The 26,591-nt window shown below is 45.5% G+C and overlaps 1 protein-coding gene across 1 annotated transcript; it reads right to left on the reverse strand.

Moving 5' to 3' along the window:
• PHYH (phytanoyl-CoA 2-hydroxylase) lies at positions 1 to 24,592 on the reverse strand. Its single transcript, XM_075926025.2, has 9 exons — positions 24,364 to 24,592; positions 17,950 to 18,005; positions 14,987 to 15,097; positions 14,606 to 14,774; positions 11,298 to 11,379; positions 10,813 to 10,994; positions 7,266 to 7,415; positions 5,665 to 5,799; positions 1 to 2,146 (listed from the first exon to the last, which is right to left on the reverse strand). Exons 1-9 carry the CDS (start codon positions 24,442 to 24,444, stop codon positions 2,093 to 2,095), a joined length of 1,020 nt encoding a protein of 339 aa, XP_075782140.1. The 5' UTR covers positions 24,445 to 24,592; the 3' UTR covers positions 1 to 2,092.
• Between the last annotated feature and the right edge of the window lie 1,999 nt (positions 24,593 to 26,591).

Here is a 26,591-nt window from a genome sequence, read left to right on the forward strand (position 1 = left end):
CTTGTTTTTGCTTTAGTTTAATCTGCTTTTCCAAAACATTTTTATTTTTGAAACAAAGCAATGATTTAAAAACAAATGCATTTCAATACACCAGATATACAATGAGCATCCCCATTCCGCTAGTTTTTATTTAATGTTTATTTTCTTTCATTCTTTATAACTTTACTGCCTTGCAGTCAGCTACCCAGCCTACTCCTACATACCCAAAATTCAAACAAAGAAACCCGGTTATTCAAAAATGGGAAAGGGCGCAAGTAAGGATTGAGGTAAGTTACTGAATACCCAAAACCTGCTTCCAATGAATACACTGTCCATGGAGGTGACGACCATGCCAGTTAAAATCACATCTTTAAGGGGAACATGCTGATAGTTGCTGTGAATTCTACTATTTAAAGTGGGGGAGAGGGGGGCCTGGAGAACCTATGGCCCAGGGGCCAGATCTGGCTCCCAGCTTGCCTGGATCGGGCCCTTGAGGTTCAGGGCTCTGCCTCCTCTCCCCCTGCCCTGCCCCGCCCCGCCCAGCATCAGGGAGCTGGCGCTTCAGCCCTGTGGCACCCTCTGCCCTGCCCTGCAAGGCTGGGGCACCAGCACCAGCTCCCTGATGCTGAAGGAAGGGAGGAGCCCTGAGCCTCACAGGCTGGAGTCAGGCAAGCTGGGGCTGGATCTGATCCACAGGATCTGCCTGGTGGGGGAAGGAAGCAGCTCCATGTGTTGCTGCTCCTCCTCCCCCTCTCAGGAACCAGCAGTGCAGCAAACACTGCCTGGAGGCTTTTCCCTTCCCGCTCTGATTGATCATAATCACAGCAAATAGGAGCAGCAGGGGACATGGCGCCATGTACATCCCCAGGAAGCTGCGCCAGTTGAGCGTCCCCCATTGCCCGGACACCCAAACCCCATCCCACCCCTGTACCCCTCCTAACCAGACCCTCCCACCCTCAGCTTGCTCCTGCACCCTACTGCCCTCCCAGACCCAGCAACCGCCAGCCCACTCCTGCACTCCCTCTCCTATCCCAGACCCCACATCCCCACTCCCCAGCCCAACACCCTCACTCTGTTCCTGCACCCTCTCCTGCCCAGCCTGCTCCTGACCCCTATACCTCCCACACAGCCCTCCCACCCCCAGTCTGCTCCTGAACCTACCTCCTGCACAGCTCTCCTACCCCCAGCCCACTCCAGCACCCTACTGCCCTCCCAGAACCGACCCCCAAACCACTCCTGCATCCAGACCCCACACTTGGAGCCCCCTCCCACACACTGAACCCCTCATTTCTGTCCTACCCGAAACCTTGGAAGGGGCACAAAAATCTACTAGTTTGGCCCCCCTAGACTCTGACGTGCAAGGGGAATGTTTTTTTTTTGCTTCTTACTTTTCAGTGGCCTCCAACCCAAAAAAGGTTTCCATCTTTGATTTAAAGCATAAGTAACAAGGAAAAAAGAATTATTTAGTATGATAATACGGAGGAATAGTAGAAAATTAAAGATATCAGGAAAGATTTCTTGACATTGAGTTCTGTTTGATTCCACAATAGTCTCCCAATGGAACTAGTAATAGCCCAATTGCTTTAGACATTTAATAAACTAGGCAAATGACTACAAAATGTAGTGTTATGCTTCAACAAGGGGAAGAGCTAGATGATGCAACTGGTCTTTTCCACCCAGGGTTAGACTCAGTAGAGCCGTGAGTTCGCATAAAAATTATATTAATAGCAGCCGCAAAATACATCAGGAGAGAGATATTTGAATTTAAACTGGTGCTTAAGTAGCACAGTGATGAGTAAAGAGCTGATTTGCTGGGAGTTCTCATCCACTTCATAAACAGTTGATTTTAAAATAAATTATTTTTAAAATTACAAAAATAGAAATATTTACTGTTGTTAACAGGTTAAAATATGTATTTTTGCTAAATTGTTAAACTTCAGTGTTCTCATGTTATATTTTGTGGGACATCAATGAATTTATAAATGAACATTCAGTGCAATATGTGGATAATTTAAACAAAAAAGCAATTGCCAATTTATGAGGAACATGATTTCTGATCGGGGAACACAACACTCAGGCACATCTTTTTCTATCTCTGCCATCAAAAACTCTTCTAAAGATTAGTTCTTTGTCCTTTTACAAGCCGCCCTCGGATCATCCAAATATCCTAAAAAAAGAAGAGAGAGAGAGAAAGACAGAACAGTTTATTAAGCAGAAAAGGATACAATGTTTGTTTCTGAAGACAGCAGAAGCTGTAATTTTCTCTAACTTACCTATATATTTAAAAAAAAAAAAAGTACAACATCTACAAAATTACTGATCTCTTCAAAGCCACAGGCGCTGCAAATTAATAAATTATAATACAACAAAAAATGGTAAAGTCAAACAAAAATATTGAAGATCACAAAAAAGATGAATTCATTTGTGTGATTTATATGAATTTTATGATGCATAAAAGGCAGCAACAGGAAGAGATACATGAACAGCACTACACTGAAATTACTAAACCAAAACCAAAAAGCTGCCACATTTAAAAATAATGTTCCTGGCAAGCATCAGCCTTATATTGCAAATGGAGCAAGATAGATGACAGGAACAAAAATTCTTCTCATTTTCTTGTACACATTATCTTATGCCTCCTTAATGCATCATAAATTGCTCCTAGCTGCTCTACAATTTAAAAAGCATAGTGGGGTTCTCAAAATCCATCTACTGCTGTCAGCAAACATTATGTAGGCATGAAATGCTACAGCTTTTGCAACACACAAATATCAAGCAGAAAAGTGATTTAAAACAGAATTCAGGGGACCAATAACTGCAAATAGGAATCTTCACACTTTTTACTTTAGACAAACAGCAAAGAATGCCTGTTTATCACAATTCTTTATGACAGCAAAGAGACAATGGTGCCAACTAACAAGATAGCATGAGGGACGTCCTGAGCTTCAACTGCAGTTCTGATAACTCACTCTTGCACTGGACAAGTCATGCAACCTCCATGCCTTACTTCCTTATGGGAATGGAGGATGCTGGAGGATTAGTTAGTTCATGCCTGTAATGCTTTGAAGATTAAAAGCAAGCACTAAGCATTCTTCAGAGAAAGTTTACAATCTGGTTAAAACTAAGGATGTGAAGAGGCGGGTAATTGGGTAATCACATAGTCGATACAATTTGTATCGACTTCCTGGTTAGATGATAGGCCCTCTATTATGACATCACCCTCGTGAGGTTTTTTTATGCCCTTTTATCCTTACCCAGAGACTTTTAACCAGTCTGCATCCTATTTCCATCTCAATCTCAGTCAAAGTGTATACATTTTGTAAAACATAAGGCAACGCCTTCTCCCTTTTTTCCCCCTGTATCTTTCTATACCAATATTCCAATCAAGCATATTATCCCAACAAGTCTCAATGATGCCAACTATGCCACAGTTGTGTTTATAATTAGCATTTAGAGTTCTTCTCATACTTCTCTCAATATACAGATATCTACAATACAGATTTGAACCCCCTTTCCAGTTCTCTCCATAATTTTTACTGAAATGTGGGCTTTGGTGACCTGCCCTCCTCAAACCTAGTTTAAAGCCCTTTTCACTTGGTTAGTCAGACTATATCCAAATGCAATATAATCACAACAGTTTCAATTATTTTGGTAATGTATTTAAACTACAATGCAGAAAATATTCACAATAACTATACAGCATTTCCTAAACACATGAAACTTAAGTTACAAATACTTGGTAGCCGTCATTCTAATTATAAACCTGACTGGCTACTTTGGGAAGTGCTTGGTTCCAACTGTACTGACATTTTATTGACTTTTTGATAAATTTTTTGTTTGCCCTCAAAGTCTTTTTTTTTTTTAAATGAATAACTAAACTAGATCCTAAACTATAGTCTAATCTCATTGTGCAACACTTGCATGGGGAAAAAAAGCAAGAACGCACATAGATCTTCCTAGCTGAGGATTCTCGGATGTCATTTACAATATTGCTTCTTTGCACCACTCTGGCAATGTAAAGGAGCCTTTACATGTGTTTTAAGCTGTTGAGGGAATTGACTAAGATGGGAACAATTAACTAGCAATAGGAATGTTCAACTACCAAGGCAGGTTGTTACATTTCTGCTGTACCTTGGGACAGAGCTTACCTTAAAAGCCCTACTCCTCCATGCTTGTCTTTTACTTGCACACACAGCTCCACCTTGGTATTGGTTTATGGCTTCCTGCACATATGCATGGTGTGCATAGCCCTCCCCGTTTCATCTCTGCCAACTACCTCAAACACTCAAAACAGATGTGCCAGATTGCCCTCAGATTTTTTTGCTTCACCTTTTTTTGTGAGGAAGCAAAGAAATCTGTGGGTTATATGAATTCTGCACCAGTGCAGTAGCACAGAATTCCCCTAGGAGTAAAGGTGAAATATACACAACTAATTTAGATGTAAAGTGCTGTCAATTTGAGCAAGCAAACTGGAGAATCTGCTTGTTTAAACAACCAACTGTTCCTACTCAAAATATCAGTGTATAAACTAGTAATTCAGGAGTCAAAAGCAAAGCAGACTTATGCTTTGCAGATAAATATTTTTAAAACCTGTCCCTATATACTTAGGTGCCTAAAGATACACAAAAGCATCTAGAGAGATTTTCAAAAGCACCTTGGTGCCTAGCTCCCATTGATTTCCAATCAGAGTTAGCAACTTTTGGAAAGTCCAGTAGGTACCTAGGTATCTTTAAAGTATATTGATTAGCGGTTTAGAAATGCAGTAGATCACAGCCTGGAAGTTTAAGGGGCACCAAAAACCAAGTGATAGTAGGTTCTAATCCCCGCCACTGGTCACCCCATTGTAGAAACCAGATTTTTATGCTGCAGATTCAAGAACAATTTGTGCATTAAACATTCTTTGAATGGATCAGTACACACGGAACATCTCCCATGCATCCGATCCCTCAAAATACCCCAAGTGATTACTACTGGATTATATTAAATTGAGTCAATGTTTGCAATCAGATATGTGGATTTGGTACTCATTTCAAACAGGAATCTCTCAACAACTAAAGACATAATTCTGCACTAATCCTATAACAATGCACTAATCTTATTATTGTTCTGAACACCGTAGGCGTTCAACCTATTGCAAACAAGTACAAGAAAATTGTATCTGCAAATCAGGACAGCAAGCACCATCCAGAAGTCAATGTGCCCTCCGTGCAGTCCACATGCAACTCAGAACAGCTTTTCTAATGTATTTTTAGGTATTCACCCACACTTTCAATCACAAAAGGAGTGTGGCTAGCAATATGAAATCTGTAACCACACTGCCATATACTGGATCACCTCATTAGCATCATCTCTATGATCTCTCAAAGTAGCTCTGTGATTCCACACAAAAGAGTTAAAAACATTAAAGACAAGTGCTTTAATAGAAAGGTGTGATGAACTATCTTCCCAACACAATCAAGATTGTTTTCTCTGCTTAAACCCAGGATCATCCCTGCATAAACCCAGTGTTATATATGGTTAGACAGATCAAAGCCATTAAAATTATTACTAATTTATTTAATAATAAAAAGCACAAACTCTTACAAGTAAGCAGTAAAGAGATATTTATAAAAGTAAAGATAACTAACCCCTTGTGTAAACAGGGTTAATGTGTAAAACACTATTGAAAGATACCTTTAAACTTACCTTCAGGGTGATAGGCATGTTCACACTATATTTTCTGTGTGCAATTTCTAAAACTTCCTTCTCAATGTTTTCTTGACTGGTTCCCTTGACCTCAATATAGTGGCAATCTGCACTAGCATAGTGACAAGATATAGCCTGCATGAAGAAAGTCAGGGGTAAATCACAGCACAGCTCACAAATCAATACATGTCACTGTTCAACAATTTTTAATACCCCACTGACCACCTTAAATGCAAATATCACTGTTGTAAACAGAAAATATTTAAATTTGATTCTAATGCTTTTGGATATGCTCACTAAAAAAAATAATCTTGCTAGACATTCACATGGAAAATTTGCACTGTAACATAAGCTTAATGAATCACTGTCTTCATCTTCTCCTCACTCCTGCAGTGAGGTCAAAGCACTCAAGAAGTGTTCATGAAACTAATTCTTCTACAAAATAATTTTAACACCCAAGGAGTTAATTTACAAGTTCAACACTAGCAACTTAGGCTTGAATAAAGATATTAACTGGTTAACGCACTACAAAGACAACTTCCCAGCCGCCTTTGATATTTGCATTTCCAAATTACATATTGTGAATTAAATGCATCCAGCCTGACTTAATTAGCTTAATTATAACTAACACTGGTCTTACAATTGACAGATATCAGCAAAAGAAGTTAAATATACTCTGGTCACTGTAATTTCCAGTCCAACTCCTCTGATGAAGTGGGTTTTACCCAAGAAATCTCATGACCCTTATAAATTTGTTATGTTTCTAAGGTGCCACAGGACTGCTCATTGTTTTAAAAGTTACAGAATAACACAGCTACCCCTCTGAGGAAGGTTCTTATTTATGTGTTTATAAAACCAAACACTTTATAACTATTGGTACAATTCACTAAAATGAAATCAATGTGCCAGATTCTCAACTAAAGTACATCAGCACAATCCCTCTGTATTCAGTATAGATATGCTGATGCACGCAAGAAAAGTTTCTAGTACAAGGATATTACTACTACCAAGCTCATCCGAGAGATGCAAGATCAGCCCCCTCTTTGTAAGTTCTTTCTCTAATTCTACTCTCAGTAACTAGACCGGGCAGCATAACTCCATTTAATTTTTCTGTTGTACGCTATGCCATCTCTAAATGTAATTCATAATTAAATTATGTTGTTAATCAGATTGCAGTGGCCTCTGGTGCTCAGAAAAGAGAATGACAAAAAATTCATTCCCAGCTTGTCAAGGCAGAGGAAGAGACCTTGGGCAGAGGCAAACAAACAAGAACAATCCAAAATCATCCACCAACATGGTTTTAAGGTCCCAGTTAAGGAATGCACATTTAGTCACGTCCCTGAGCCAGGACTGCAATATATATATATATATTTAGGGGTACATAATTTTTCAAAATTATAATTCAAGATTAAGTATCATTGTAGCAAAGTTGCATAAGAAAGCAATAAAACCAAAACAAAAATTAAGATTACAAAAATATATTCATATGCAAAAGACTATAAAATCTCTACAAATTTGGAGAGGGGGGGGGGGCGTGCGTTAGTGTTATGCAATCTGCTTTAAAACAGGTTCAATGACTATAATTTGAAATGGCTTCCTACCTTCCGAAAGCCTTGAGTTCTGTTCATTCCAGAGCCATGAATCAGCAAAGGATGGAAGAACACGGTGTCTCCCTTCTCCATAACAAGGTGAACCCTAGGAAGGTTTTTGTTGTAATCACGCACCCCATGGTACATCTTGTTAACGCCACCCTAGAAACACAGTGTTCATCATGGAATAGTTATGATTATTAAAACTACTATATCTTAAATTGAACAAAACCATGCACTGATCAGCTCTATTTCAGATAAGAATTAAAAGTTCTGAATATGCCTAAGAGTCTACCTATTAACCTTTGAGTCCTCTCATGCCTAAAAGTTTAAATCTAGCTCAACTGCTAAGGATATGTCTGCACTACATTTGAACACCCATACCTGGCCCATGCCAGCTGACTTGGCCTAAAGGGATTGTGGCTTAGTAGACATTTGGCTCTAGGACTCTACAAAATGGGAGGATCTCAGCCCAAGTCAGAACATCTACACCAAGCTGTGGGTTTTTAACTACAATGTGGATATAAACTAGGAATCAGAATGTACTTGCTGCTTTTCAGATCCTGATATCTAATCTGAATTCCTTGAAAAGATAAACAGGATAAACAGCCTTACATGACCTTCACATTCCATTTTCTTCATTTTCTTTCTTTTGACCTATAAACAGCTAACTAGTCCCTATGAAACGTTCACTTCATACAACTATATTTGATGCCGAACTATATTTGATTTGTTTTCTGCTTCTTATTTTTTGAAATTCTATTCAAATAATAAATTAGAGACTATCTTTTCCTCATTGGGGAGAAAGATAGAAAGCTTGGTGCAGAATCCTTGCTTAAGTAAAAAGGACTCCATTTATGGAATTCTGTTAAGTAACAGGGCTGTCAATTAATGCATATTAACATCTGTGATTAACGTAGGTCAGAATTAATACATTAATTTTTTAAACACACATTAATCACAGATGTTTCCGTGGCATTGCCCCTTTGAAACGCCATGGCGGCATTTCAAAGAGGCAGAGCAAAGCAGAGCCAGGGTCAGCTGGAATCCCCAGTTCACCTGGCTCTGTGCAGTGCTGCCCCTTGCGCTGCCCCTTTGAAACACCTCGGCGGCATTTCAAAGGAGCAGTGCCGCACAGCTGATCCTGGGCTCTGCTTGTGCTGCTCCTTTGAAACACTGCTGTGGTGATTCAAAGGGGAAGCACTGCATGGAGCCTGGGGTCAGCTGGAGACTCCAGCTGATCCCTGGCTCCCACAACACTGCCCCTTTGAAACACTGCGGTGGTATTTCAGCACAACGCAGAGCCCAGAGTCAGCTGGAATCTTATTGTTTAACAGCGTGATTAATCGCGATTAATTTTTTTAATAACTTGACAGCCCTACTAAATAATCTACCATTCAATTTTGTCCTAAAATCACCATTCAGGCTTAGACCGTAATCATTCCGTGCTTTCAGCATATTAAACTACCCACATCTTCCATGCTTACTTATCAGTTGCAATGTGACCTACGTTCTCCCATTTCAAATTCAATTTGTCTATTTTGTTGATGATTGTATGCTTCCAAGTCATCCCAGGACTACCCCTTGTTGGATTTTTGACTTCCACCTGAAAGCTACACTCAGTAGTAGGTTATGATCCATGCATGACACACACCCTAGCCATTAAGATCTGCTCTTACAAATTATTTGTAACAGAGACCTTGCTTTAGCCATTTTCCTGATCTCATTGTTTATTTTTTTTCCTCATAGCTTACTCCTAATATCCTCTGCAAGCCCTTATAATGAAATGCATCTTACTTTGGAGCATCTGTTTTCTTAAGTTGCCAAGTTTCACTGCCGTAAGTTGCTATGGCTGCAGTAATGGCTGAGCAGACACTTAGTTTTGTATCTAAGGATATGGTATTATGTTTCTAAATGTTCCTACGTTTACCGAAGGTTGCGTTCGATTTGCCGATCCTTATCCTCAGAGCATGTACCAGCTCGGCTTATTGTGTTCCAAGACATTTGAATCCATCTATCCCCTCTAGCAGTTTATCATCAGTTTTTATGTTTAAATCCGTATCTTTAATTGCCATGGTTTTACATTTCTTTACATGGAATCACAGGCCTACCTTCCCTGAAGAGCAAGACGTCCCAAGCTTTAAAAGAACAGTTAGTGTGATGGAAAGAGCTTGTTAATGTGATGGAAAAGGTTTGTTTTTTATAACTGAAAGCTTCCTGGACACACATGCAGTGATTGACATGTAACAAATGCACATGTAATTCAGAGTTCCGAACCTACCACAAAGAACTCTGCTACATTTGTGTTCGTACCTTTAAAAAGGGCACTGACCCAGAAATGAACGACGTCTAGTACCACAGCTTTGCAGCAAGGTCTCAAAGCTGTTGTTAAGGAAGCACTCTCCCATATTTCAAAGGCTATGATTTTGGTCTTAATAAAAACCATGAAATATTTCAGCCAAAAGCAATTTGGTGTGCAACTGAAAAAGTCTACTGAAGTTCAGTTGGTCTTTTTCTACTTATACTAAAATGAGAAAAATAACTTTTTGCTTTGAGAAAATGTTCTGTTCAAGAATATTACTCAGAAAAAAACAAACCCTTAATTTTAAAGCTTCAGCCTATAAATCGCTCTAATGAGGGATGAACAATTTGCTAATATATAAAAATATTACATGCTATTTAAATTGATATGTGGTGCTGCCATTTTCCTTAAGTACCCGTTTGTTTTCCTACAGTAGAATCTAGGGTGTTAAAGGCTCCATATATGCTAACAAAGGTGAGTCAGGTATACTTTATTGACCATCTTCTATTGGTGAGAGAGACAAACTAAGCACAAAAGCTTGTGTCTTACCAACTGAAGTCAGACCAATAAAACATATCTCCTCAGCCACTTTGTTTCTCTAATATCCTACTACTGACAGGGCTACAACACTGCATCCCTATCTGCTAAACAGCTTGACAGAGGTTAACAACCTGTCCAAACTTTGTGGCAATGGAGTGCTGGGGAGAATATCCTCAACCCTCTACAGGGAACTGCATAGCCCTTACATGACCAAACTCCTTTCCATCCCCAAGTTTAGACTCTCTGACACACAACTAAATGCTACAAAATAACAACAGGGAGCCACTAACCAATCACAAAGCTTTGGCAATATTTGCACCTGGATGAGCTCCATCCATTGCCCTACTGTGTGCTGGACTGACTTAGGATAGATTAGCATAGTGAACAGCTAGCTTGTACAGCTGCCAAAGGGTTGTATGAAGCACACATATTACAATCATTATTACCTCTGATTGCAGTAGCACCCACCACAAGCGAGGCACTTTCCAAATACAGAGGAAGTCAGGCCCTGTCCCCGTAAACATACACTGTCATCTACTTAAGCATGGAGAAACCTCAGAGACATGAAAAGGTTTTGACCAAGAAAAAGAGAATATTCATAATTGCCTTGTAAAACTTTACTAATTTCCACAAACTCTGTTTCAAACCAAAAAACAAACCCCCTTGTCCCTGCCAACTCTAAAATGCAGACCACAATAATCCCTCATGCCACTCTACCTCCCAGTCTGGGTAATCATGTTGCTTCAGGGAACCCTTGTGTGTTCCTGGCACAACAACCAGGCAGCCATTGCTGCGGTCTATCATCTCCATGGCAGTCCAGGCGCACACAACAAGATCTGCAGGCCGGAATGGAAAATAATGCAAATCCTGATGCATGGGATGGCGAGAGCTCTTCTTGCCTGGAAAAAAAATAGAAAGGAGAGTTTGAATAAGAAAAATTTTTAATTGTTTTAAACTAAACAGATTTCTCACTGTTCAATACCCTTGAGGAGACAGAGTATGCTGCAAGAACTAGTTTGCTGCATTTAATCAAAAGAACAACTATATTCAGGACCCATCAGAACAAACACTGAAATCCATTTTATTTTCACCACATTACTTCTGCCTTTGCTGCTTAGTTTTATTAACTCTTTTTTTAATTGTAGTTTGTGCTATTGAAAGCCATTTAAGGGCTAGATCTTCCTCACACAACTGCCCCTTACCAGAATCTGGAGGTTTATTTATCAACATCGTGTGCATGGCCATGATGTTTGGCCCTGTGAAGCACTCAACGTATTTTAGGATCTAGGGTGAAGAACATATGTTAAAAAAAAAAGTGAGATGTTTATGTTGCAATATATATTACAAGAAAAAAACTGATCATAGCAGCATGTAGGACAAGTATAACATTTTAAACTACAACTTTTTCCTGCATAACTATGTTAGTTGCAGTACGATGAGGTGTGATTTATGATCAACATAACTACACTAGCAAAAGCCTCTAGTGTAGACACAATTACAGCACAAATGCATTTTTGTGGTTATAGCTTTCCTTACTCAGGGGAGGGACGTGGGATTGGAATAAAATATGTGAAAGCACAGTTTTGCCACTATGAATTTCATCCACGCTAGAAGCACTTTCAGTCTGTCATACCAGTATCACTGAACCAGTAATTAGTGCAGGCCTAGCTGCAGTGTCTGCTGCTATGAAAGTGACTAAGAAAAAATGAACTCACATACACTTCAATGTCTCAGACCTGCCTTGAGCAATGACAGAACTACAACATTCTATGCATTTATCAGTGCTTTTCTAAATTAGTCTGCAAGATAAGTGTCCTTTAAAAAGCAACATTATCTGGCTTTAGCTTGTGATGTGCAATACCACCTGTCTACAAAAGGAGAAGATTTATTTATACAGCTGCACATCAAGTAGACTTACTTCTTTTCCAAAAAAATCACTTCCCTATACCATCAGCCATTCCCATGGATGCACATGTGGAAGAGCAATATGAGGAACAACAAAAATAAACATTTGCAAGGATTATTTCATGCTAAGAAACAAACTTTCTAAACTGTACAGTAAGGATTTTAGATAGCAATTAATTGAATAGTCGTGTAACCACATCAAATATTATCAGTTACACAACTATTCAACAGTCCTCGGGAGCAGGATGGGCAGCCAGTGTGCGTCCAGCCCGCTTGCAGGGAGCCCCTGGCTACTCCTCACTGCTGCCACTGTATGGGTATGTCTACACTACAGCGTTAATTCGAGTTATCTTAATTTGAAATAGTTAATTCGAATTAAGCTAATTCGAATTAACACGTCTACACACAAAATGCAGTTCGAATTAGCGTTTTGCTAATTCGAAATACTGCGTCCACACTCAGTGGACACTGATTCGGATTTAAGGCTGGCCGGAACCAGGTCAGGGGTAGGGCATCGGGTCAGGAGTGTCTTTGTGTGGCTGTTGCCCGGGGCTCTCTGACGCTTGTGCTTAAAGGGACACACACACACACACACACACACACACCCCGAGCAGCCGGTTCCCAGGTGTCCCTGCTTGCTTGCTTGCCTGCCTCGCTGAGGGACAGCGAAGCATTTGTGTCTCGGAGTGCTCTGGTTGCCCTCACTCGGGACACCATAGCACTCTGCAACATGGAGCCGGAGCTGCCCCGGGCACTCTGGTGCTTCTTGTGAACCTGTTGCTGCGAGCCTGGCTGCACTTTCTGCAGGCTGCCATCCGGGAGGTCCACTGGAGGGGCTGTCAGTATCCAGGAGGCCCTGCGGGAGAGCTTCCACCCCAAGGAACACTCAAAGCCTCCCTGGTCTGCCCCACTGGAGGCTTGTGCCTCATTCCTCCCTCATGTCCTTCCACTTACCCCTCCCCCCAACCCCGCTTCCTGATGTCAAATAAATACACGTATTTTCACGAACACAAACTCTCTTTATTTAACAAAATTGGCGGGGGCAGGATGGGGGGGAATGACACTCTGGTGAGACTGGGGAAAGGAGGCGAGAGAGGGGAGAAGAAAGGGTGGGAGAAGGGAGGGGGAAACCTGGGAGGAGGGAGCTGGAAGGGGGAAGCAAGGGGAAGAAGAGGGAGGGGAAGCTCAGGGCTCAGGGTCTCGCCAGACCACCTTGATTTTCATGCAAACCTGCTCCTGGGATCGCATGTGGCCTTTGGTGGCCAGGCTGGCAGCTATCCTGCCACAGACGGCCGCATTCCTCCCTCTAGTATGGAGATCATGGATGTTGGGGGCATCCCCGGCCCCAAACCTGAGTAAGGTCCACCCTGATCTCCGCCTTGGACCAGGAAGGTGCCCGCTTTCTCTGGGCCCTGGCAGGCTCCTGGGAACTGGCAGACTGCTCCTGGGGAGCGGTGGAGGGCTGGCTGCCAGTGGCTTGCTGGCTCATGTTTTGGGGCCACCGGGTCAGAGGCAGTGACTGCTGGCTCTGGGCTGGCAGGCTTGGAGCTGGCACAGACACTGTGGCCATAGACTACCCCTTTAAGGGCTCCAGGGAGGGCGGGAGAGGGAGAGGAGTGTTCTTGCTTAAGGCTGGAGGCCCCCCTATTTCAAAATAAGTGTCTACACAGCACTTATTTCGAATTAGCTAATTTGAGTTTGATGTTACTCCTCGTAGAATGAGGTTTACAAAATTTGAATTAAGCGCCCCGCTATTTCGAAATAGCGGTTTGCCTGTGTAGATACTATTAAAGTGAATTTGAAATAACAGCTGTTATTTCGAATTAACTTTGATGTGTAGACATATCCTATCAGAGGCAACAGAATGGGTCAGCAGGCGGGAGCCGATCCACAAAGGGAGCCAGTTTAAAAACCAGCTCCCCGTGCAGACCAGTTCCTGCCTGCCACTTCTGATACAGAGGCAGCAGTGCAGGGCAGCAGCAGTCCCAGTCTGCGGGGGGTCCGAGCTCCCCACAGAGGCTGTGCCGGCATCCCACGGAGCATCCTCTGTCCGCAGCAAGTCTAGGCACAGCAGCATTCCCTGCCCGCTGCGAGACAGCAGGATGGAAGCAGGGAAAAGACGGAGCCAGTGCTCAGGGGAACCAACTTTTAAGCCGTTTCCCCCACTAACAATGCTTCCTGCCTACCCCGCCACCTCCATGGGAGGCAGTGGGGGGGGGGGGGGGGGGCAGGCAGCTCCATGGAGTTGGCACACGAGAAGAGCTGGCTTAAAAGCTGGCATCCCGATTGTACTGGCTCCTGCCTCCCCCACTTGCTGCCTCTGATACTGAGGCAGCAAAGGGAGTGGGGTTGCATGTAATCAATAAGATTAACCAATAAGCCCAGGCTTATCAGTTAATCAGTATTCAACTACGCTATGACACTACTACTGTACCATGCCTTAAATTTAGCTGCCTCTAGATGTCTAAACATGACAATTCAGTAGGTTATTCCGAGAACTCACAAAGATCCTTCTTGTTGTTCTAAGAAAAAATATATAGGAAATAATTTCAGTTACTTTACATGGGCAACTACCTAAATGTATGCCAAAATTTACCCTTTTTACCTGTGGCAAGGTACAATATCTGAAGAGCTCTTCATCTTCCTGAAAATCCTGTATCTTAGTAACTGCTTTTTGATCTGGAATAAACTCTGACTTAGCAATGGCCACATCCCTCATTATGATTAAGCCAGGCACTTGTACTTCCTTTTTACAGATCTTTGCAAACTCATTTCTAGGGAAAAAAAACTCCACAATTAAAAACTATTTCAGCACAAATTCCCACCATTTTACTATACAAAAACATTTTGTTTAAATGAAGTATTTAAGTTATTTGTTAATAAAATGCTTCCCTCTTGGGAGAGAGAAGTTCATTTTGTTTCAAAAAGCCCCTCAGCATTACTAAATATTAGCATGATTGTGTCTAGCCAAATAGCTATTTTATACCTGAAACGCTCGATGTCTTCACCAGAAACCAGGTTTTTAATGAGTATATAACCATTTTCATCATAAAAGGACCTCTGCTCTGGAGTTAGCAGGTTATTATCAAGGGTGTAACTACAAAAATAAATAAGAGAATTATACAAGTATACAGTTGGGGAGAGGGTAGGGGATGGGAGAGAAGACTAAATGAAAAGCAATCAGATGAGAATTTTCTAAGCAGTGACCTGAAAGGAAGAGTACAAAGTTTAAATAAATTCTGTTATCTTATTTGCTCAACAATTATCTCCAGAATCTCAGTAATTAATGTAGATCAGAGCAAGCCTCAAAACATAACAAAAAAAATCCTAAATATGCACAACAGTGTCTTACAATCTACTGTTTTTTCTGACTACTTGATGTTCGCAATCTAAAATGGAGATAATTATTTTCTCAACATGAAGTTTTTATCTTGAGTAGAAAAAAAATTCATACAGTAATTTTTACTATGAAATAATGTTTGTATATAACACCAGAGATACACATGACAGTTTATATAAAATACTAGAAGATTTCCCCAGTGTTGCTTGGGTCCTTAACTCAAATAACCCCAGCTTTCTCTCACCGTAGCAGCTTAGGGCCAAGTGAAAAGCACCTGTCCATGGATACTTCAGCTGGCACAGCCAGGAGAGGGATGCATGTCCCTTGACTGGGGGACAGACACACACATACTCAAATATATAGCAGATAGCCGTCCCTTTCTCCACTCCCACCTCCCAAATGGGTTACAGCTGTCAATGGGCCCCTTGCTGCCCCCCGGTGGTCATTATACAGCACAACTGTCCCTGCTAGCAGAGCCCTCCCTTTTATTTTATGAGAAAACATCACATTCCAGGTACATCCCATTGTCCTGGCACAACCAAACCCTTACTTGCTTTATATTATGACAAGAGGAAGCAGATCAAACTTGGTTTAGGAGGAATTCTTGAACAGACAAACTCACTCACAGAAAAACTCTCTCAAATATACAGAATAGTAATAGAGATGTAGCCGTCTTTTGTTTCAAATATACAGAAGATATAGAAATGGACCAGTCCTCAGAAATGTGCAGTTTTGGATGGGACAACATGACAAGATGTAGGGCAAGATGCATACCATATGCCAGGAAGAGACATGTATAGGAAATAAACTCTTCAAGTTCCTTCATTTCACAAAATACACCTGTACTTTAATCCTGTTGAATACATTCAATACAGGCAGTCCCCGGGTTACGTACAAGATAGGGACTGTAGGTTTGTTCTTAAGTTGAATTTGTATGCAAGTCAGAACTGATACATATTGTAGGGGAAACTCTAGCCAAACATTTCTCCAGAGCTCAGTTTTATTCTCCCACACCTCACTTCCCTCAGTCCTTTATTCTCAAGCTTTATTCTCAAGACCCTCCTTCCAGCCGACAGCGGAGGGTGTTGGAGCTGCCCAGGGGCGTCTGCGGGGCCAATGGACCCAAAGCTGATGGGGCAAGGTGCTTCCCCCACTGTCGCTGCCTCCTGTGGCGCGGTGGGCGCTTCCCCTGCGGCGCTTGGGGCAGCGCCGGCTGAACCGCCTGTCAGGCAGCGCGTCTCGGAACAGGACCAGGTACCTACCCAAAATAAACCCAAGGACAGGGAATAGCAACACAAGTGAGGGATGAAAAACTGCAACGAGCATTTCTCCATTGAGTGTAGCGCTGAGGGCTGCAGATAGACATGGCTATGGGACACCTTAAAATTTCAAGTTGCTGCCTTTAAATGCTGCAGCTGCCCCCCATTGCCGCCGCCGCAGCCCCGGGGAGGGGCTGGAACGTTCCCCGCGAGCGGCGTGCGCCAGGCTCCCCGGCCAGGGGACTCTACAGCGCGGAGCCCCAGCGGCAACAAAAATGTCGGCGGGTGAAAAATTTAACCCGTCGCCTGCCGGCCTCAGCGCAGAGAGTTTTTTAAAGCGACCCCGGCGGCGCTTCGCATCCCCTTCCCCAGCCCCCCCCCGCGGCTGGGCTCCGGGGCTGGGGCCAAGCGTGCCCCGTGCGCCCCGACTGGCCGCTGCAGCGCCCGGAGGCCGCAGCCCAGCGCAGGGCCGGGTGTTTAACGGTGGAGGTGGATTCCCCTTTAAATCTCCCCGCCTGCCCACCCCCCTTCCCAGGTCTCCCTCTTACCGGCTCACTCCTCGCCCTCCCTCTGCCTCCTCCCGCGAATGGGACTCCCAGCCCAGTCCCACAATGCACCGGGCATGCCGGGCTCCCTCAGCGCCTCATGAATGGAAATTCCGCCGCCAGGGCGCAGCTAGTGCGGGGTGCCTCTCCCACTGTCGCCGCCTCTGGCGGCGCGGGGGGCACTTCCCCCCAACAGACCAGGGAGACGCAGAGCTAGCGCTCCTCCTCCCAGCAGACCAGGGAGATGCGGAGCGGCTTTTCTCGCCGCGGAGGATGCAGGCGGAGGGACCGCGGCGTGTCTCGGCGGTCCCACTGCCCGCGTCCTCCACGGCGAGAAAAGCCGCTCCGTGTCTCCCTGGTCTGCTGGGGGGAAGCGCCCCCCGCGCCGCCGGAGGCGGCGACAGTGGGGGAGGCACCCCGCACTAGCTGCCCCCCCCCATTCGTAACTAGGGATCCGACTTAAGTCGGATTGATGTAACCCGGGGACTTCCTGTACATTACATGATTATTCAGCATAATTGTTTTTGTGGGAAGGGGGTGACTGATCTTCAATATTCTTACTCATAGAAGCAGTGCTTATAAAAATAGACCCTTGAAATCAAACTATTCACATTTTCAAAACTAAGCTCCCAGTTACTTTATTAAGTCTAATTAAACAGCAGAGAAAGTGTCCTTGCAAGATTTGAAACCATGAGGCCTTCTAATCAACATGTGCATTATGGAAGACAAGAAAAGATATGGAAATAAGAATTAAGGTTATATACAGATCAAATTTAATAGTAAAAACCAGAAAAATATTACTTACTGAAACTCCATTGGGTGTTTAACAGAAGCAATTTGTGCTGAAGTGGGAAATGTTGTCTAGAGTCTAAATTAAGGAAAATAATTAGTATAATAACTGGAGTATCAGATCTGAAGTTGCTTTGGAATTCCAGAATCTGATACTTTGTTGTAATCCAGGTTAAATCACTAGAAATATATTTTGCTTTTGATAATTGTTGCCCATTTCCCCCCTAGAATCCACCTCCCACTTCTTTTGTCCTCTGCTACTAAAAATAAAGGTTTCATGTTAGTCTGTTTCAGCGAATACAACAAGGAATCTGGTGGCACCTTAAAAATTAACAAATTTATTAGAGCGTAAGCTTTCATGAAATACAACTCACTTCCTGAGATGAACAAAGTGAAAAAAAGGTAGATACATAGAGATGGGTGTGTAACATCAGTGCTAATTAAATCAGGGTGGATGTTGCTCACTTCCAACCAACAGTAAAGAAGTGAGCATAGCTGAAGGGCAAATTACACTTCTGACGGTTATAAAAGTCCACAGGGCCCAGGAGGCCTGGCACGGGGTGGCAGCAGGGGTCAGCATCCTGCAGTCACTACGGTGGGAGTTGGAGTGAGCCAGCAGCCTGTTCCACTCTGCCACCCATCACCCACCCCAATGCATTCCACTTGCGGTGGTGATCCCGGGGCTCAGGAGAGGAGGTGCTGTTTGGTAAAGCAGGGGACAGAGAAGGTTGTCCCAGATCCTGCACCTTTGGCACCGGAAGGGATTGCCCTAGGTCCTGCACCCCACTAGGGACAACCCTGTCTCACATTATTACCAAAACAGCAGCATATGCGCCTTACTTGAAGCAGCTGATGCAACAGGGCCAGGCTGCCTTTCCCTGCACTCTCCAGACCAAGTACAAGGCAAAACATCTGATCCTTCCCTTCGCAAGCATCTCCTGGTACAGTTTAACCAACTCCTAGCATAGGCATACAGGGCTGGACTCCTCTTAAGTAACCATTCTGAATGCTGGATGTGGCCCAGCAGCCCATCCCTGCCTGAGGGCACCACATGAGGAAGGACCCTACCTTCTGGGATGGGAAGTCAGATAGGGAGAAAGTCAAAACAAGTACGCCTGCAGTTTATCTTCCTTTTAAGACAGTAGTCTTGTCCTGTCTCAACTTCATCCTGTATCTTAGGTAGTAGATTTCTGTGCTAGAGTGCTGACGGTTCAGGGTTCAAACCCTACTAATAATGCATAATGGGTTTATCTGGTTGGGGGTTTTTTGGTGGTGGGGAAGGGAGTGGCATGGGAGTTCGAATTTGTGTGTCCAATTGGTTGTCATCTTTTTCCTTTAATGAAAAACACCAATGAAATTAGATAAAAAAGCTTGCATTCAAAGAAAGGTTGCAGAGTCAAGCACTCACAGGTTACGAAAGGCCAAATTTATGGTTCCCTATGCACCTTACTTGTGCTTCCTTATGCAATTATATTATGATACACTTTATTGTACAATTCATTCCTCCCCCACCCTACCACACAGAGAATCCCTACCTCACTCAGTGCAAAGGTTAGACTCACAAGGGGACATAATTAAAGTTGCATCGGCAATAGTAAAATGGGCATTTCCTAAATAAATTTCCTTGTGTAGATTTTTTTGTATTCAATATTGAATATTATATTCCAGCTTTTGAATTCAGGTCCCCATGAGAAATCTTCTCATGGATCATCTCTATCCTTGAAAATCCCCAATATTCCACTGTTTGGCTCCACTTTGTAGACCCTCAGAGAGGCACATAGAATGTTAACATTCAGTGGGAATTTGTCAAGAGCACTGGATTTTGCCTAAATAGGATTAATTTTAAATAAATATAGCTGTACAGGATTTAAGTGTCACTTTTTTTTTTTTTTTTTTTTTAAAAAGACGGCCCCTCCTACAAAACTGTTCTCTCCAATAGCTCACTACAGCATTTGTTCAATACAGGCAGTCCCCGAGTTGCGCGGATCCGATTTATGTCGGATCCGCAGTTATGAGCGGGGCTTTTCTCGCCCCAGGAGGACACGGGCGGCGGGACCGCCCAGATGCGCCGCGGTCCCGCCGCCCACGCCCTCTGGGGCAAGCAAAGCTGCTCCGCGTCTCCCTGGTCTGCTGGGGGGGAGCCCCCAGCAGACCAGGGAGACGCGGAGCAAAGCCGCGGAGGACGCCGGCAGCGGGACAGCGGCGTGTCTGGGCTGTCCCGCTGCCCGCGTCCTCTGCGGCTTTGCTCTGCGTCTCCCTGGTCTGCTGGGGGAGGCCCCCCCAGCAGACCAGGGAGACGAGGCGCAAAGCCTCGGAGGACGCCGGCAGCAGGACAGCCCAGACGTGCCGCGGTCCCGCTGCCTGCATCCTTCGCTGCCCGCATCCATCCTGCTGCCCATCCCCCCAGCAGACCAGGGAGACGCGGAGCAAAGCTGTGGAGGATGTGGGCGGGACCGCGGCACGTCTCGGCGGTCCCGCTGCCTGCGTCTCCCTGGTCTGCTGGGGGGGGGGCGCAGCTAGTGCGCCCCCCCCAGCGGACCAGGCTTTTCTCGCCGCCGACACCTGGGGTAGAGCAGCTGGGGTGCTGAGCAGCTGGGGGAGAGCAGCGGCTGAATCAGGACGCCTGGGACAGAGCAGCTGGGGTGCTGCCGGGTTGGTCCAGTAGCACCGAGGAGCGGCGCTACTGGACCAACCCAGCAGTACCCCAGCTGCTCTGCCCCAGGTGTCCCCAAGTCAGCCGCTGCTGAAACTGATCAGCAGCTGATTCCAGGAAGCCCGGGGCAGAGCAACTCTGCCTCGGGCTTCCTGTAGTCAGCCGCTGGTCAGTTTCAGCAGCGGCTGAATCTGGACGCCAGGTCCAACTTACATACAAATTCAACTTAAGAACAAACCTACAGTCCCTATCTTGTATATAACCCGGGGACTGCCTGTACAAACTCAGAGGGAAAAGTGGCACCTAAATGATTAACAACACTTTTTCAGCACCTGTATTCTTAAGGGACATTTTTGATCTAAGTGTTGACAAAGACCAACTTTGCTTAACTTCTGCAATTTGACAAGACTAGAGCCTGATGTGATTTAGCAGCAGGTACATAAATTAAAGGATTTACTACACACACAAAAGACACATGCATGCATTGGCATGTCCATCAATATCCGCTCACAGTTAGGTCAGATGGCCTCAAGGCTATCTGAATCTTTTATGACCCTGGAGATGTATGATGTCACTACAGAGTGGCTCTGCCATTTGAAAGGAATAAAAAAAGAGAGAATGACATTTTCAACCTTTTAACCATGTGCAAATCTCCTCAGAAGTTTACAAAAGAAAAGAATTGTACACACAGCTAGTCCCAACCTATTTATTTTTTTATTATCCTACATTTTCCTCCACTGTTTTTCTGGGTCATATATTTTAATTCTAAACTCTCTGTGGCAGACTGATACATTTCTATATACTGCCTATTATAAAAGGACTCAAGCCTACTTTAGTCCTATAAGTAAAGCTAACATATGTTAAATATAATAACAATAATAAAGAAAATACCTATAGCATTACGTCACCCAATCTATACGCAGCAGATGCACAACTGTTCCCTACAGTATGTTTGACTGTCTAGGTTTAGAATTTAGGACCAAATTCCTGATGTTTCTTGCTATCAGAAAGTTTCTTCTGATTTCTACTTACATTTTCCATTCTTAATTTAATTAAATTTCTCATATGCTATCCTAAATACTTACTATTCATTCCTGGTGTTTATATCCTTTACATATTTGTAGATTTAAGTCCCTGTCAATGAGTCTCTTCATTAGATTATTACTCAAAAAATTGTTGCTGTTCTCCCAACTTTTGCTGTGAAATTAGTTGCATATTACAGCCCAACTGCAGAAAAAGCTAAGTATTTTACACCCGATAAGTTACATAACTCGTTCATACCTTAGTTTCCATATTTGTAAAATGGAGATAATAATTAACAGCCTTCACGCAGTCCCTGGAGTCACTAAGTTGAAATACAGCACATACAAAACAAATCACTATGAAAGCGTCCTTTTATCCCGTTCCTGCTCTACATCTTATGTTTTTTCAATCTCCTACCTTTTACATTCACCTCCTGAGAACTTTCAAAATGTTTTTAAAGGACCCATTCAGAAATACAGAACTTACATAACCTATCACCTCTCTGTGTTTGCTTCCACCTGCTGCACTGATATATCTCAGATTACAGTGTTTGAGAGTCACCATTAAATGTGAGGATCACAGAATTTAGCCCCCCACAAACTCTTCAGAAATACAGGTGAAAATTTAACACATACACACCTCTTTCTTCTCCAGACTTGTGTGCACAAACTAGCATAGGAAGCTGTCTCAAAAATGGGAACTAATTTGTATATCTACCTAATGTTTATACACAAATAGGTATAGAGCACCTTCGAAAATCTAGTTTTAATTTAAAAACCAATTCCAATATGATGTCAAATGGGAACACCGCAAAGAATAGTAAAACTAACATGTGCCCCTTAGGAAAGCATATCAGGTACAAAGGCCAACTCTGGCAGCTACAGGACTGGAGTTTCAGACAGCAAGCACAGGAAATGTATGACCAGAATAAGGCACAACCCTTTCCCTGTAAAACAACTCTCTGAAGCAACAAGAATCTGCAGAGAGATGACTGCGAGGTAAGGACAAACGTACCAGCCTGAAGTGACTGGTAGAATCAGGGCTACTTACTTACCCAGCCCCCCAGCATGCTCAGCCATATACACAGAAGGAGACATGATCCCCACCTCGCAGCCTAATAAAATCACAGGGCGAAAAAGTCACAGTGTCGGTATGTTCTCCAGGCACCTGATAAGACCACCAGGCAGCCCAGGGAGATTGGGAGGGGGACGGGTAGGAGGAGGGATGCAGCCCAGAGAGCTGGGGGGGGGGGGGTTGGTAGGAGGAAGGATGCAGCCCAGGGAGATGGGGGGGAGGCCGTGTAGCAGGAAGGAAACAGCCCAGGGAGATGGGGGGGGGGGTAGGAGGAAGGATGCAGCCCAGGGAGATGGGGGGGGGGGGGTAGGAGGAAGGATGCAGCCCAGGGAGATGGGGGGGGCGTAGGAGGAAGGATGCAGCCCAGGGAGATGGGGGGCGTAGGAGGAAGGAAGCAGCCCAGGGAAATGGGGGGGTAGGAGGAAGGATGCAGCCCAGGGAGATGGGGGGGGGGGGGGTAGGAGGAAGGATGCAGCCCAGGGAGATGGGGGGGGGGGGTAGGAGGAAGGATGCAGCCCAGGGAGATGGGGGGGGGGTAGGAGGAAGGATGCAGCCCAGGGAGATGGGGGGGGTAGGAGGAAGGATGCAGCCCAGGGAGATGGGGGGCGGTGTAGCAGGAAGGAAACAGCCCAGGGAAATGGGGGGAGGTAGGAGAAAGGATGCAGCCCAGGGAGATGGGGGGGGGTAGGAGGAAGGATGCAGCCCAGGGAGATGGGGGGGTAGGAGGAAGGATGCAGCCCAGGGAGATGGGGGGCGGTGTAGCAGGAAGGAAACAGCCCAGGGAAATGGGGGGGGGTAGGAGAAAGGATGCAGCCCAGGGAGATGGGGGGGGGGTAGGAGGAAGGATGCAGCCCAGGGAGATGGGGGGCGGTGTAGCAGGAAGGAAACAGCCCAGGGAAATGGGGGGGGGGTAGGAGAAAGGATGCAGCCCAGGGAGATGGGGGGGGGGTAGGAGGAAGGATGCAGCCCAGGGAGATGGGGGGGGGGGGTAGGAGGAAGGATGCAGCCCAGGGAGATGGGGGGGCGGTGTAGCAGGAAGGAAACAGCCCAGGGAGATGGGGGGGGGGGGTAGGAGGAAGGATGCAGCCCAGGGAAATGGGGGGGGGGTAGGAGGAAGGATGCAGCCCAGGGAGATGGGGGGGTAGGAGGAAGGATGCAGCCCAGGGAGATGGGGGGGGGGTAGGAGGAGGGATGCAGCCCAGGGAGATGGGGGGGGGGGTAGGAGGAGGGATGCAGCCCAGGGAGATGGGGGGGGGGTAGGAGGAGGGATGCAGCCCAGGGAGATGGGGGGGTAGGAGGAAGGAAGCAGCCCAGGGAAATGGGGGGGGGGGTAGGAGGAAGGATGCAGCCCAGGGAAATGGGGGGGGGGGGGGTAGGAGAAAGGATGTAGCCCAGGGAGATGGGGGGGGGGTAGGAGGAGGGATGCAGCCCAGGGAGATGGGGGGGTAGGAGGAAGGATGCAGCCCAGGGAGATGGGGGGGTAGGAGGAAGGAAGCAGCCCAGGGAAATGGGGGGGGGGGGTAGGAGGAAGGATGCAGCCCAGGGAAATGGGGGGGGGGGGGTAGGAGAAAGGATGTAGCCCAGGGAGATGGGGGCAGAGGGGCAGCCCGGACACACGCGGGGCGGGGACGCGGGGCGCAGGGGGCAGCCCGGGACCCGCACCCGGCTCGGGAAGGATACGAGGGCGGCCGCGCCCGGCCTGGGGCTGAGGTGCCGCAGGATCGTGTCCAGCCGGGCTGCTGCCGCCGCGGCCTTCTCCATGACGCCGGAGGCTCGCGCCGGAGCGGGCGCAGGGAGCTGTCAGCGCCACGGGCCCGGGGCCGGAGTGTCGCGGCGCAGCCGGGAGCCGCCGTTGGGCCAGGCCCACGCGGGGGCGGGGGGGGCCAAGCCGCTCCCTCAGTGGAGAGTTCCGCGCGATCCGCGCATGCTCAGTAACGGCGGCTGAAGCCTTTCCCTCAGCTGGCTGCCCGCCCCGCCCCCGGGCTCTGAAGGGGGCAGCCCGCGTGCAGACGCCAGGTAGGAGGGCAGCAGAGTCCGCGGAGAATGCAGGAGGCTGGCGGCGCTGCCCCACAGCGGGATCGAAGTTATCTCCCCTCCCCGTTCCAAACAGGGGAACACCCCAGAAGATGCAAAACCTGGAGACCTGAGAATTTGGTCATCCAGGTTGCTGGGATCCTATGGTAACGGTTTGATCTTGCACCAAGTCCAGCTTGTTACATTTTAATAAAAGCGGCGTAGAGTCCTGTGGCACCTTATAGACTAACGGAAGTGTAGTAGCATAAGCTTTCGTGGGCAAAGACCCACTTCGTCAGATGCATGTGAAGTGGGTCTTTGCCCACGAAAGCTTATGCTCCAACACTTCTGTTAGTCTATAAGGTGCCACAGGACTCCTCGCCGCTTTTGGAGATTCAGACTAACACGGCTACCCCTCTGATACTTGACATTTTAATGTTATCTTTATTTCTCTTATTCCCATTTCTATATAGTTTGAAGCTTCAGGGGGTAACCATGTTAGTCTGTACAGGATACATTTAAAAAACAACAAATGCTCTGGTAGCACTTTATAGACTAACAAAACATATAGATGGTACCACTTTTTTAAAATTTATCCTATATATTTTGGTTAGTCTCTAAGGTGCCATCGCACCATTCGTAGTTTGTTTAAGAGTGCTTTGCGGGATATAAGGGCAAGGCAAATGGCAAATTAGGGTGCATTAGGAGGACTATTGCCTGCAGAGCTAGAAAAGCAATTATTCCCCTTTATTTGGCACTGGTGAGACCACATTTGGAGTATTGCTTCCAATTATGGACTCCCCATTACAGAAAGGATGTGGACGCATTGGAGAAAGTCCAGTGGAGGGCAACAAAAATGATTAGGGGGCTAGAGCACATAACTTACGAGGAGAAGCTCAGGGATTTGGGCTTGTTTAGTCTACAGAAGAGAAGTTTGAGGGGGGATTTGATAGCAGCCTTCAACTTCCTGAAGGGGGGTTCCAAAGAGGATGAAGAGAGGTGTTCTCAGTGGTGACAGATAGCAGAAAGAGGAGTAATGATCTCCAGTTGCAGTGGGGGAGGTCTAGGTTGGATATTAGGAAAAACTATTTCACTAGGAGGGTGGTGAAGCACTGGAATGGGTTTCATAGGGAAGTGGCAGAATCTCCATCCCTAGAGGTTTTTAAGTCCTGGTTTGACAAAGCCCTGGCTGGTCTGATTTAGTTAGGGTTGGTCCTGCTTTGGACAGGGAGTTGGACTCTGTGACCTCCTGGGGTCTCTTCCAAGCCTGATTCTGTAAAATGAACTGGTGAAGATGCTCATCTGTCAGGTTTGTTTCTGATGTTCATAGTAGAAAACCTAAATTTGCAGCGGTATGTTGATCCAAGCATCATTCAAAGATAATTAGATTCTAGCTGTTCTGAAACTGGTCAACATATTGAGTCCTGAGAGGTGAGTTGACAGACTTACTCGCCCCTGTGGAAGGTGGAGCAGTTCTGCACTCCCAGAAGGGGTGGAGCCTCGGGCAGAAGGGGCAAGGGCAGGGCAAGTGCCATCCGGAGTATGCTGCTCCCACTCCCAACGCTGTCTAGACTGTCTGGGGCTCTGCAGCATACTGTGCAGGGCTCTGGACGTGATTTAAAGGGCTGGGCCCCAGGGCAATTGCTTCCTTTTGTGCCCCCCTTCCTCCATTGGCAGGCTTGAGTCCAGTAATCATGACATACCACATCATTCAATGTTGCCTTCAAGACAACTTAGGCTTTGAAGCCTTCTAATCGAAAGGCACCTTTATCAATTGACTCTGAAGCAAGTTCTGTGCTTCAGAATGGCAAGATCCATTAGCAGACACAACAAAAGGATCACAAACAAATAAAAGCAAATTATTTGGAATTTTAAAATTCTCAAATGGCATTTTA

Source organism: Pelodiscus sinensis, chromosome 1 (genome assembly GCF_052426305.1).
Source record: "Pelodiscus sinensis isolate ZL-2025 chromosome 1, ASM5242630v1, whole genome shotgun sequence".
NCBI classification, from domain to species: domain Eukaryota; kingdom Metazoa; phylum Chordata; order Testudines; family Trionychidae; genus Pelodiscus; species Pelodiscus sinensis.